We start from the raw sequence: 13334 nt of genomic DNA on the forward strand, positions 1-13334 counted from the left end.
CCTTCTTCCGACGTGGGCTCGCGGGCTCGTCGTGAAGGCCTCTGAGCACCCTCCCTCCGCCGCCTCGCCTCAGGGCGGGAGAGGCCTCCCGCCGCGCTAGGCCGTGGCCGGCCGGAAGAAGGAGGAGGGGCCCGGCGAACATGGCCAACCACGCCAAGTGGGAGCGTCTGAGGCCGCTGCGGCCGGACACGCTGCGTGTGAGTGAGGTACACGGCGGGTGGGGAAGGGAGGTGCCGCTTGTGGATGGGGAAAGGGCGGGACGGCACTGCAACGCTTCGCTCCCGACGCGGGAGGTTTTAAGGAGATTCCCGAAAGTCCTTCCTCTCACCTGTCCGGCAGGAGATCCCCGAGTTGGAATGATGAGGCAGGCCTAGGCAGAGCGATGCGCGAAAGGGGCGTTGTGATGCATCCCTCCTTCATCGATTTTAGCAGGCTGCCCGGGAAACGAAAAGTAGTCATCTTAGTCATAGTGCAAAGGGATTATTTTCTTAGTTGTGTTACCTGTAGCCTCTTAATCGAGTTAAATAGATTGTATATATGTTTGAGAAAAACAGACTATGACTGTGTATTCTGTTCTCCCGACATCTGTGATGTTCAGGTAATCTTAGATGCAGCTTCCACTACCACTTTTAGTACTATTATGAGGTAGCTAACAAAAAGCAGGCCTACTTCTAATTCTGTGATACATTTCAGAAATGCTTATTTTTATTAACCTTGACTGTTGGGCTAAATGTTACTTGGTAGTATTGTCTCAAAGACGTGAAAAAGTTTATGTAAGGTTTTACACTGGTAATTGGAAATTTCTTATTATTGGAGATGATGATTGTAAGAAACAAAGGGTGTTGGGCACAACTTCTTATATAGGTGTTTAGATGAGTCAACCAGGGGTGATGCTTTCCTGAACCTGCTTCTCGTAAACAGGGAGGTCGAGGACGTGGTAATCATTAGCAGCCTTGGCTGTAATGGCCATGGAATAGTGGAGTTCAAGACTCTGGATGTAGTGAGGAAGACAAGTAGCAGAGTACAGAACCTGGACTCCAATTTATTCAGGCAACAGGTAGCTGAGATTTTGAGGGAGACATCTTTGAAAGTTGGAGGAGCTGAAGAGGTGGAGGTCTGTAAGGACATCGTACAAGCACAGGGACATTCCATCCTGATACTCATGAAAACAAGTAAATGTGTTGAGGGATAGGCATAGCTATGCCTGCACACTGAGGGTGGGGCACAAAGACAACATGTGCAGGACGTGGAAGCAAGGACAGGCTATAAAGGAGAAGGATAAAAAACATTGTCTGGACATGTAGGTATGCTGCTAGGAAAACTGAAGTTCTAGCACTGAAACTAGCAAGGAATGCCAAGGGTGACAAGAAGAACTTTTACTGCTACATTAGTGGTAAAGGGGGGGGAAGGGGGAAGTGTGAACATGCTGCTAAATGGAGCAGGTGATTTAGGAAGAGCAGACACAGATAAGGCTGAAGTACTCAGCCTTCTTGCATGGCTCTTCAGAACTGATGTCTCCTAGGCTTTGTGTCTAAGAGACAGGATTCAAGGAGAGGAAAAACCAGCAATGGGAAGGTGTCAAGTTAGGAATCTTGTGAGAAATCTCAACCCGTAAAAGTCCATAGGACCCACTTGGGGTACATCCTGAGAGGGCTGAGGGAGCTGGCTGATGTCAGCAACCTGATGTCATTGTCAGGTTGTTCTCTTACCATCTTTGAGAGGTTGTGGAGGTCAGCTACAGCTTAGTCAGCCTTGCTTCAGTCCCTTGGAAAATCATGAAGCAAGTTCTCTTGGAAGCTATTTCTAGGCATGTGAAGGAGAAGACGATTGGGAATAGCCAACGTGACTATACTTGCAAACTGATTACCTTTGGTGATGAAATGACTAGATCTGTAGATCCAAAGCCTTGGATGTCATCTACATTAGCTTTAGCAGGACTTGTGAAACAGTCTCCTGCAGCATCCTCCTCTTTGAGTTGGGATATTACAGACTGTAAACTACTAGATGAGTAAAAAAACTTGGCTGGATTGTCAGGCTCAAAGAGGAATGGTTACTGGTGCATACTTTACCTGAAAGTGGATTACAAGTGGAGTTCCTCAGGGGTCTATCCTGGGACCTGTCCTGTTGATAGGAGGAGGATGTGGGATGCACCCTCATGATGTTTATGGGTGGGGAAGGTGCCATAGACAGCTAGGAATATGCTGGAGGAATGGCTCATCAGACACCTCAAACTTCAACCAAGGAAGCTGAAAATTCATGTGTGAAGTCCTGCACCTGGACCTGTACGCTGCAGTGGTACAGGCTGGGGGACCACCCTGCTGAAAGGACTCGGAGGTCCTGATGAACAGTGGGCTAAACATGTGCCAACACTGTGCCCTGGCATTGAGGCATATGAGGCTGTATTAGCAGGAGCATAGCCAGCAAATCAAGGGAAGCGATTCTTCTTTTCTACTTGGCACGTATTAGGCTGCTCCTGGAATGCTGTGTCTGTTTTAGGCCCACCAGTACAGGAAGGCTTTTGATAAACTGCTGAGGGAGCTTGTTGAGCCACAGCAGCCCTTCGGTACTTGGAGGGAAGTTAACAACAGGCTGGAGCCAGGCACTTCATGGCTGGGTGTGATGGGAGGCTGAAAGGAAATAGCCATGAATTGACATAAAAGAAGCAAGAGAGGTTGCAACTTGATGTAAAGTGAAACTTTTTCACTGTGAGGATGGGCAAGCAGTGGAATGGGATGCCCAGAGAGGTAGGTATAGCCTCCATCCCTTGAAATTTTCAAGACCCACTTGGATAAAGCCTTGAGTAAGCTGCTTTCATCTAATGGCTCTTCCTGTTTGGAGCTGGAGGTTGGACCAGAGACCTTCTTGGGTCTCTTCCAACTGGAATGAGTCTGAATTTGAAACTACTTCTTTTGTTAAATTGGGGTAAGGGGTGGCATGAAGTACCTACTTAGGCTCATCATGTCAGTTTCTTGACCAGAGCAGATTCTGCTGCCAGTCTGGAAGTCTACTACAAAATAATTGTGATGCTATATAATAGCAGTGTATCTTCTGTATGTGAGCTGTTACATGGAATAGCTGAAGCTTGTATTTGCAGAGTTTATACAGGTATCTGTTTGTGTTGTGACCATTGCCCGAGCATTAGGGAGTTTGGTGGTTTTTCCTGCTTTCCAAGACAGAGGGGAAAGTGCTGAGATTTAAGGACTGAAAATTCTGATAGGAATTAATGAGCATGTATCCCTTCTATCCAGTGACACTCCTTCACCGTAATATCTGTAAGAGTTGTCAGCACTCTGATGGCTGTAGCATCTAGAGTTGATTTGGGGATTTCTTCTGGAGAAGCTTCCTGTGTAGATAGCATTTTATGTCAGGGGTTTTTTGTTGTTTTTTTCCCCAGCCACCAATGATCAACCTGAATGTGGATGATGACGTACAGTTTGTGAGAAGTAAGTTGCTATGTTCCGTGTCTGAAGATTATTCTTGAAGTATTTCATGCTTTTTTACAATGCTGAGTACATGCTGTAAACAAGTGAGACATTGTTATGTATCTAATATAGGCAGAACAGGAAGAATGCTGCACACTAAATGAAATAACAGATATGAAGCAACATGTTCTTCATAGTTTTTCCTCTTTAAATCTGCTGCAAGTATACCTTCCCACTGCTGTAAAGAACATAACTTCTGGGAAAAGCGTGTTAGAGAAAACTGGAACATCGTGCTGGCAAACATTGGTTTTCAACTGGTATTAACAAATGTAAATACAAGCTTGAGTGAATCTGAGTTGTTTTTTGGTTTTTCTCACCATTTGAATAGTCTCATACATCTCGCAGTAACACAGTCCAAAACTGAGTTCTTGAACCTGTCACTTTGTGTTAGAGTGCACAATCTTGCAGCCATGGAATGGGTGTGATATACTATGAGTAAAAGTGCATGTCCCATTCATCCTGGGAAAGATACTGAAGTTTGAAGTAGAGTGTTTCCTAGGGAAAGTTCCTTACACACGCACTCATGTGCACGAACACACACGCGCACACGTTCTCTTGAAGCATTAGACTGGAATATTACTGAGTGACACAGTTTGATCAGATGTGAATACCTGGTTTGCTTTGCAGGAGAAAAGACAAGTAACAGCAGGATTTAACAGTCTTTCATTGTCTCTAGCATCAGATGAGTGCATGTGTACCATGTCTTTTTTGTGCTTTAAAAATAGGTACTTTTTTATGCTTTATGCATACATAAATAACAGTCTAAACAAGCTGTTCATCAGTAACTTTTCTGCTGTTTCTGCGAATATGCTGGTAATGGATACGCATAGCACAGGGATCTCTCTTAAACCTGTGGTGTCCTGGTGTCTGTAGATCTTTGTTACGTTAGTAAATTAAACAATGGCATCACCAATTCTTTTGGCCTGAGGCCAAATAGTACAGCCAGAGTTTGTCCATATATTAATTTCTTGAACTCCAGAACAGATTGGTCACATCCAGCTTGAAACAGTCCCTGAAACCAGGCTAACTCCTGAACGATGCCTGAATGTTACCTGGGAGACCTACTGGTTAATCTGGGCCAAAAGGGTGTGAAAAAACACTTTAACAGCGTCACGGAGCAGATGATAAAGCTGCAGTTCTCTGGCAGTGCCCTGCCACTACCTATAGTTAACCGAAGGTTTCGTTGGTATTCATTCAGTAGTCTGAGCTCCTACAGAACATACAGTTACGTAACTGTTCATGTCCATCCTGGCAGTCTTGAAGTCATGAATGCTGAAAATACGAAGATGCATGCTTGCTATTAAGATACAATCATTGCAAACAAATGAAGGTATATGTAGTTAATAGACTTTATATGATGCCGTTGCAATGTCAGCATTAATAATGACAGTGTTTTCAGACTTATCTTCATTGCTACTTCATCACTGTTGTTTTTTTAAGGAACACTTCATACTCGTGTAGTAGTTTACCCTAAATATTCTACCAAAATTTTACAGGAACTCTGAAAGTCAAAAAGCCTCGATTTGATGCATCCTTGGTTTATTTGACCAGAAAATTCATGGATCTTGTCAAAACAGCTCCAGACGGTGTCCTTGATTTAAATGAAGTAGCAACAACGCTTGGAGTACGAAAACGAAGAGTGTATGACATCACTAATGTGTTGGATGGAATTCACTTAATTCAGAAAAGATCTAAGAATCTTATCCAGTGGGTGTGAGTTGGCTTTGAAACTTCTAATTTCTGAAACAATAAAACCCAACAATGTTATCTTTATGTAATGTTTATAACTTTGAGAGTACTTTTGAGCATATTGAATTGCTTTTAATAGATAAACATATTTTTAAGTTCTTCTGTATCCTTAGGCTGTCTGAATTACTTACTATATTAACAAGTATCGAGTGCAAAAACACAATGAAGCATATTTCAGCAGAGTAAAGGATGCCAGAATTCCTTGTTGTTTTCTATTAGTATACTTGTGTTCAAAAACAGGTTCTTATTTATATAAACATACTAGACAACTTTCATATTCTTCTAGAGGTTCTAATCTTGACCAAGTTGTTGGAAAAGCACCAGAGCAGCAAAACCTTAAAGATGAACTTTCTGACTTGTCAGCCATGGAAGAAGCTCTGGATGAATTAATCAACGATTGTGCTCATCAGTTATTTGAACTAACAGATGACAAAGAAAATGCAAAATATCCTTTTAACTCTTGTGTTACTTGAACATGTGGTTTTGGTTGCAAGTACTCAGGTATCTAGTAATAGGTGTAGGCTGATACCACAGGTATGCAGTAATACTTGAGAATGAGTTTTATAATAGGAAACTTACTGGTTATTTTATATTAGTGTATACTAGTCACGTCCCCTGCTTTGCAGTATCATGTGCAATCTAGCCTGTTCTCAGGGGAGTGCTAGTTGTGTGACCTTTCCACTGCAGAAGAATGGAAGTGGGGCAATAGTTTTAGTACCCTGACCATCACCTTGTTCTCTCCATTATAGAGTAAAGTTGTCTCAGGGGCAGGTCTTGACCCACCAGTGAGATTGAGTTGCTTAGTGAGATGAGAAAGAGGACCCAAAAGAGAGTCCCAGTGCCCTGTTGCCAAGAAGATATAATGGTACGTTGGTTTTGTCCTAATACTGTTCTGTCTCTTGAGAGAGGTTCCAATGCAGTCTTGTCTTTCAGATGGGTTTTGATTAACAGAAAAGGCATTTCTTTTAATATGACATAAACATTGGATTTTGGCTTTAGGTTACAATAAAATACTATTTGGCTCCCTTGTCTGGTGGAATGTTAAGGTCTGTGCTCAAATGAAATGTGTCTGTTTTCTGTATGATACCAGGAAAACTTTTCATTACACTTTACCTGTTCTGGTTAAGAAAATAATTCAATAATTTTCCAGGAAATTATTTTCTGTGCATAGTTATTACAAAACAAAGAAGTTTCTCAAGGGCAGCATTCCCTCTGCTTTGTAGACTTATGACAGCATTTGTGAAAACCGTTTGTCAAATTTGTTTGGCTTTTAATATTGAATATATCGATTTTTTTTTTTTAAAAAAGCTTTTTCCTTCCTAGAAATAAAGAAAAAAGGTTTTCCACTTGTTAGCTAATACTTAGTTTCACAAAGCTAGTATTAAAGTAACCTCAGCTGAACCACCTCTCTTAAGTCGATATTCTGCTTCAACATATCTTAACATCATACTCTTTGCTTCTGCCCATTAGCAAATTACTTTACAGAATCCTTGACCAATGTGTACACTAGCTTATGTGACATATCAAGATATCCGTAGCATTCAAGCATTTCAAGAACAGATTGTGATTGCAATCAAAGCTCCAGAGGAAACCAAATTGGAAATACCAATTCCTAAAGAAGTAAGTTTTATGTGTTTCTGTCTTAAGGGAACAAAAGCTCTCAAATTTGATTTTTGCAGCAGCAATCGGTAATTGACTTCCAGTTTCTTTGTCACGTATAGCAAATACTGGTACTTTATTGTTCTTGTGGTCTACTAAACAATGCTGTAGGGATAATAGTCTAAAACTTATTTTCAGTATTTTTTTTGTTAAACAAGAAACACGTCTGAGCTTTAGTTATTTGGTTTTGCTAGAGAGAATGGAACAGCTGTAATAAATGTTACTTATTTCCACTATCTGTTTGATAATTACTATGATAATGAAAGTTCAAAAGAGCTGTTAGTGTTTGTACCCTAAAATCTACAAAAATTGCAAACCTAACCAAACAAAGCAATAAGCATGACTTGATAATGGTCTTAACAGCATGTAAATGCTGTCTTACTGCTTAATGAGTAGACAGCTATTGTTACTATAATATTCAAGTATGAAATGCACAGTATGGTTGACAAAAGAAAACATTTGGCACTCTAGTAGATCCTGTCAAGGTGGATTTTTCGTGGAGGAGGGGGACTGTGCCCTGTCCTCTCCTCATGGTACAACACGCATCCTCCCATTCAGGTCACAGAAGAGCCGTAGCTTTGCCCTCTGCACCCAGTCCCTCTGCACCTGCACCTGGGCCTATATACTGGGAACCCGCTGTTTAAAGTAGTGCTGAGAAAGAGGGGAAATACTGGAAGTAAGCTTAAGATAACAAATGGAGCTTTAATTCTGTTTCCCTTTCACGTGTGCATTTTTTATAATGTTCTTAATTGTGTAGTCATCGAATTTGCCTTGCTGTGTGTACAGAAAGGGAGGTGATATCGTAGGAAGAAGAGATCTGAATCAATAGAACCAGAAGACTTAGTTCCACTGCATAGATCTCCAGTGGTTTCATTGGTAAAAGGAGCTGGCTCTTACCCTGTGGAGATGAAAAGATTTTTGGAGACATCCTGAGGCAAAAGAAGGCAGGGTTTAAAAAGCTGTATTTTAGAGAGAACAGAATCTTCTCTCCATTGTCCATTAAACTTGATTTGCTCTGTGCCTTGCAATGTGATGTCTGCTGGAGGAAAGCAGTAAAAGTAACATGATTTAGTTGCTTTGCCATATTATTAAAGCTGCTATGTGCTCTGATTTGTTTTCTGATCCATGGCATTGACTTGTCAAATTTTAAATTTTGTTACTCTTCCTAAACGTATAGTAAATCTTGGTCATATATCTAAAGGTCAGTAAAAAGACTAAACAAATCTTTGTTAAGTGTTCATCAAAAATGAAACCATTGTTAGCTTAATGGTGCTTAATAATTGGCCTATAAATCTATGTAACAGTCATAATTTATGTAGAATTAGTAACACAGTTTTAAATAGGTATGTCATTCCTGTATTTCTTCTGTTCTTAATCTATTGGCTTTAAAGTATGTGCAAAAATAGATAACTGACATGTAAGGCTTGTTCTTTGGTTTATATGCAAGTCACTGTTTTACAGGATTGCATAGAAGTACATGTGAAGAGCACAAAAGGACCCATTGATGTGTATCTATGTGAGGTGGAACAAGAGAAGCCAGGTGCCAAAACTTTTGAAGATATGGGTGCTGTCACTTCTGAAACTGAGCCATCAGTTCCTCCTGATGAAGTAAGTCCTCCTGAATGTAAGTCTTCCACTTACATTTTTATCCCCATGTAATATTTTTTTTTAAAGACAGCCATACCATTCTGATAAAGTTGAAAACTGGACTGTACAAGTATAACTTTCTGGGCATAGTTTGTGGGCCAAGATGTGTGGGAGCATAGGAAACGCCTGAAAGAGAAGTCTATGCTGTTGTGTTACCTCACGACAGCGGGAGGTCAGAGCGTCAGGCACGTGCACGCATAGCAAGGCGCTCTTGTTCCCTGACCCCTTTCCTTCCTTTGCTCGTTACTGGTTTCCTGTCAGAGCTGCGCTCTGCAGATGGAACAGCGTGTGTCAGTTCTCAGCTGCCTCACTGCAGAGTCCAGCAGCTCAGCTGAAATAGTCGTCAGGAGAGCTAAGATGCTGTTTCAAACAAGAGAGTGTGCTGCTCTTGCTCATTACCGCCTGATCTAAGGGAGGGCGGACAGAAGGAGGGGATGTAATATTTTGATCTCCTAAAACCAGATTGGCTGGAATAGAGTCTCTCAAGAGCCCCAATGCTGCAGGATGTTGTGGTTTAAAAATAAATGTGGCGGGAATTGCAGTAGCTCAGAACACAGAAGGTATTTTTAGCAGTGCTGTTTTATAGTTGAGGGGAAGAGCTGACTTTTAATCTTAGACATTTTTTTACTTTACTTGTGAAATGACTCAGAACTGTATTTCCTACAATGACAGTAATCGCATTCCTTTTTTTACTTTCCTTTTCAAAGTGAGATCTCCGGAGGAAGAAAAAAACCAAACCACCTGAGATGACAGATTAATTACAACTCAAAAATTTAATACGGAATGTAAATATCTGTGTTATAGAGCTTTTCCAAAGCCGCTTGGATCTGCAAACTTACTAACCTGAAATGTTCTGAAGTGTTTTAAATTTAAAACAGCAGTGGGTTGGTTGAGTGCTTTCACAGGATTGCTTATCTTCCCAAGTCAAAAGACGACAGTTCCTAGACTTGCTTTTAGGAGCTTTGTTTTCATAATTGCATGTGATCTGCAGAGCTCTGGGAAAATGGTATTTTTAGCTTATGAAATAATTTTAATTGATGGAAAGCATAAGCAAATAATTACTTCTAAAAATGAATATTTGAAAACTATTTCTGGAAGGATCCATAATCCTTATGAGAATGTATATAATAAAGAAATGCACTGTTCAGTTCTGAGGCTGCACTACTACTAAGCAGGATTGTCAAATACGAGTGTAACAGAGAACTGGTGTATCGGAAGCCTTCACTATAAGGAACGAGATGTAAATATCACGAGGGTTATGCCTTACACTGTGTAGATGCTGTTTGCATTGTTTGCATTCAGCTCTGCATGAACTATGGTATCAACACTGAAGTCAAATAATTGGGCTTTTTGTATATATCTGTATCATGTCTAGGTAGTTACTGATGTAGATTTATTGAGATGGTTTGCATTTCTGCCTTTGTACAGCAAAGAAATAAAATAAGCTTATAAAAACGTTAAATAGTCTAATCGGTCAGTCTAATGAAACATGGTGGGTTGTCTTTGTTGGAATTCACGGGGTAACTACAAGCATTAAAACTGATGTGAAAACTTTTAAATCTGTTGTACAGGGTGCTGGCAGCTAGCAGTTAGATCTGATTCTTGTGATGCCACAATACCGTAGCAGTTTTAGAAGAAACATTATGATCAATAACTACTTAAATTGGTCCCTTCCACTTTCTAGAGTTTACATACAGCATAGCTTTAGCCTAGTACTGTGATCTCTTCGTGGCTTCAGCTCGCAAAAATACATAGGATACTTTAGAACTACATCTGTATTCATCCATCTTTAGTATCCGTAAAATCAAGCTTCAGAATTTTGATACTGGGTTTTCTAAGTGAATTAACTGTTGCCATACAAATGTCATACCTAGGCTCGTTTCACTCCAGTACTGAAAAGTGTACTTCATAGTTTTCGTTGGTCAGTTTGTTCTTAAATCAGAATTCCAAGTCCTCGTTTTCCCAATCGCACAGTATCAACAACTATCCATATACTCACAGGTGAGAACAACAAAGCTAATAAACCCCTGAACATTTTAACCAGCAACTCTACACTTGTTTTAGACAGGTGCCATGAAATTAAATGCCCTGTATTGTACTAGTGGATACAAATAAGGTAGGGCAGTTGACACGGAAGAGCTTAAATATACCTAAATACAGATTGCGAGTTAATCCAGTTTTCTACAAGGTTCACTAGTTCTGCAAAGCGCATAGTAGTATACTATGCAAACTGGGAAATACACCCAGTGCAAGCTTCTGTTGGAAAGTAATCTTGACTTCTTGTGTACGTGCTACCAATTTGCATCTCCAGAATATAGGACTTCAGTGTTGGATGCTATTTGTCTGCATCTCTATAAAATGCAAACTACAGGCTGAGCTGTTACAATAAGAAGTAAAAGCAAAGTGAAAGCACATTTCGTACGTAGATCACAGTAAAAATGGGGAAGGTGCTCCTCCGATGAAGCTGGCGGTGGGGGTTAAAATTAAGAAATCATCTTTTTGCACAGAAAGGTGGTCCTTTTCCTTCAGTGGCTGGCTTCTTTCCAGATGGCAAACTTGCTATTTGGTTTTCTACATTGCTGTTCTGTTTTGGGGGGGAGGGAGGTCTGTGCCTAAGAGAAGTATTGATCCCCCTACGCTGGTTCAACAATTTGGGGTCATGTTTGCTGTGAAACGTGTGAAAATTTCCAGTACCAACAACTAATCCCGAGTGCTCTGTGTTAGGGTGGGATTTTGTTACATGACGATACAGTGTCGAACTGTGGAGTAATAAAGTGTACTTTTACAAAATAAGCATCTTATAATTGTTAAGGAAGTTTGTCTTCAAAAGCAGAACCTACTTTATTTTATTGAAACATAGGATTTTTCATTTTGAACAAATCTGTAGTGACTGTTTTTCCTCCCTCCTTTGTGCGGGTTTAATTTTTTAACTTCAAGCTACGCAATTATCACAGTGAAATGAGAGAAGCTGTAATATGGCAGTTATACTATAATTATTTTCTTAAATACTTTTACTGTTTTAACAGTGCACCTTCAGTGGAACAAACGGACTTTTGAAGATTAAACCACTTTGTTGTTGCTACTTGGATACTTACAGTATTATCCACTTGCGATACTGGAAAACAATGTACTGTATAAGCTCAGTACGCTAACTAGCTGAAAAGAGTAGACTCGGACTTGAGGAAAAGTTCCTGAGTGATGCTGAACTTAAATACAAGTTACAAGCTCACTTAAAAAGTAAATGTGATAGGACCTTCCTCTGAATTTGTTTAATAATGCTTGATTTTTTTCTGAAAGATTATCAAGATTAAAGTATTTTTGTTGAGTCCGTATCTGTCCATTTTCAGCATATTTGTATGTGTAAGCACTTCCCTCGGCTATTTGAGGACGCTGCCTGTAATAAATTAAAAAGCTCTAATAACGTTTTTGTCTTTCCTTCAATAAGAATGGCTGAGCATCTAAATGCATTAATCAGCAATAGCAACAGCCAGGATCCGTAATTATAAAACGGACTGGTTCTGCTGACTCTGGAAGTGAAACAAACGCCGCAAGTTGCCAGTTCAGCCCTTATTTGGTACGGGAAATTACTCGTCAGAGTTTTCAGATGTGAATTGCAGTTTTTAAATAATGTGATTTGTAAAGAAGAGAGGAGATTGCTTTAAATTATTATCTTTTGGAAAGCACTTAAAAGACAGCAAATTCCTTCATTTTGAGTAATCTGTTGTGTGTGAAGAGCCTCATTTATATGTGTAATTAAATTACACTGATTTCAAAAGTCACTTGAGCTTTTCTAATTTTCAGTGGTGAAGTTAGCCTGCTTGCTAGACAATCGGCTGGTCCTGAGTAGCTGGAGTTGACTGCAAGCTTTAAACCCTTGTGTGTGCCACGATCTCGGTGTATAGGCTGGCTCTGGCACCGTGCTGGGACTTAAGTAATGGCTGAAGTGTTTATCCGGAGCAGTAATCTGCTATTTTTGCTTCCACTTCTGATCTGCCAGCAGTAACTTGTGAGAAGTGTGTTGAGGCTAAAATCACATAGGTTCTACTTGGTTGTGTACGGTTTATATAAATCTACATGAGGCTTCTCACATAGATGTTTACTGAATGATTGGGATACTTGTTTGTAAAAAAGCATCGTATATGTTTGGAAGAAAAACTTGATGCTTGGAGAGAAAGAGAAGCCTGGTTCTCTCCGTGTATCTCATACAAGGTTCCTTCCCATCCTTTCATCCCACTGCAGTATCCTGGTTTCGGCAGGGATAGAGTTAATTTCCTTCCCAGTAGCTGGTACAGTGCTGTGTTTTGGATTTAGGATGAGAACAATGTTGATAACACACCGATGTTTTAGTTGTTGCTAAGTAGTGCTTACACTAGCGAAGGACTTTTCAGCTTCCCATGCTCTACCGACTGAGAAGGCTGGAGGTGCACAAGAAGCTGGGAGGGGGCACAGCCAGGACAGCTGACCCCAACTGGCCAAAGGGACATTCCATACCATGTGACGTCATGCTCAGTACATAAACTGGGGGGAGTTGGGCAGGGGGCAGTGACCGCTGCTCGAGGACTGGCTGGGCATCAGTTGGCAGGTGGTGAGCAATTGCATTGTGCATCACTTGCTTTGTATATTATTATTATTATTTTCCCTTCCTTTTCTGTCCTATTAAACAGAGATGTCCTGGAGACTGGTGACGAGTGGCGTCCTGCAGGGGTCCATATTGGGACCGGTACTGTTTAATGTCTTCATCAATGACATAGACAGTGGGATCGAGGGCACCCTCAGCAAGTTTGCAGGTGACACCAA

The 13334-nt window shown here is 40.7% G+C and overlaps 1 protein-coding gene across 4 annotated transcripts; it reads left to right on the forward strand.

The window, feature by feature from the left end:
• The first annotated feature begins 9 nt into the window (after window positions 1-9).
• On the forward strand, window positions 10-9991 carry E2F6 (E2F transcription factor 6). Of its 4 annotated transcripts, none has more exons than XM_009332482.1 (7): window positions 10-206; window positions 3395-3443; window positions 4979-5195; window positions 5518-5676; window positions 6737-6851; window positions 8352-8498; window positions 9244-9991. In XM_009332482.1, exons 1-7 carry the CDS (start codon window positions 141-143, stop codon window positions 9280-9282), a joined length of 792 nt encoding a protein of 263 aa, XP_009330757.1. In that variant the 5' UTR covers window positions 10-140; the 3' UTR covers window positions 9283-9991. The 4 variants fall into 4 exon arrangements, with proteins under 4 accessions (XP_009330757.1, XP_009330758.1, XP_009330755.1 ...); XM_009332483.1 differs by having other exon boundaries at window positions 4979-5189; XM_009332480.1 differs by lacking the exon at window positions 9244-9991 and having other exon boundaries at window positions 8352-8549.
• The last annotated feature ends 3343 nt before the right edge of the window (window positions 9992-13334 follow it).

The sequence above is a fragment of the Pygoscelis adeliae genome, unplaced genomic scaffold (assembly GCF_000699105.1).
Source record: "Pygoscelis adeliae isolate BGI_AS28 unplaced genomic scaffold, ASM69910v1 Scaffold168, whole genome shotgun sequence".
Lineage (NCBI taxonomy): Eukaryota > Metazoa > Chordata > Aves > Sphenisciformes > Spheniscidae > Pygoscelis > Pygoscelis adeliae.

Excerpts from the sequence above, each read along its gene's own strand:
- E2F6 (XM_009332480.1), top strand. The coding sequence starts at position 141 with ATGGCCAACCACGCCAAGTGGGAGCGTCTGAGGCCGCTGCGGCCGGAC. Across the intron at positions 207-3,394 it reads ACACGCTGCGTGTGAGTGAG|CCACCAATGATCAACCTGAA; the intron begins GTACACGGCGGG and ends TTTTTTCCCCAG. Across the intron at positions 6,852-8,351 it reads AAATACCAATTCCTAAAGAA|GATTGCATAGAAGTACATGT; the intron begins GTAAGTTTTATG and ends ACTGTTTTACAG.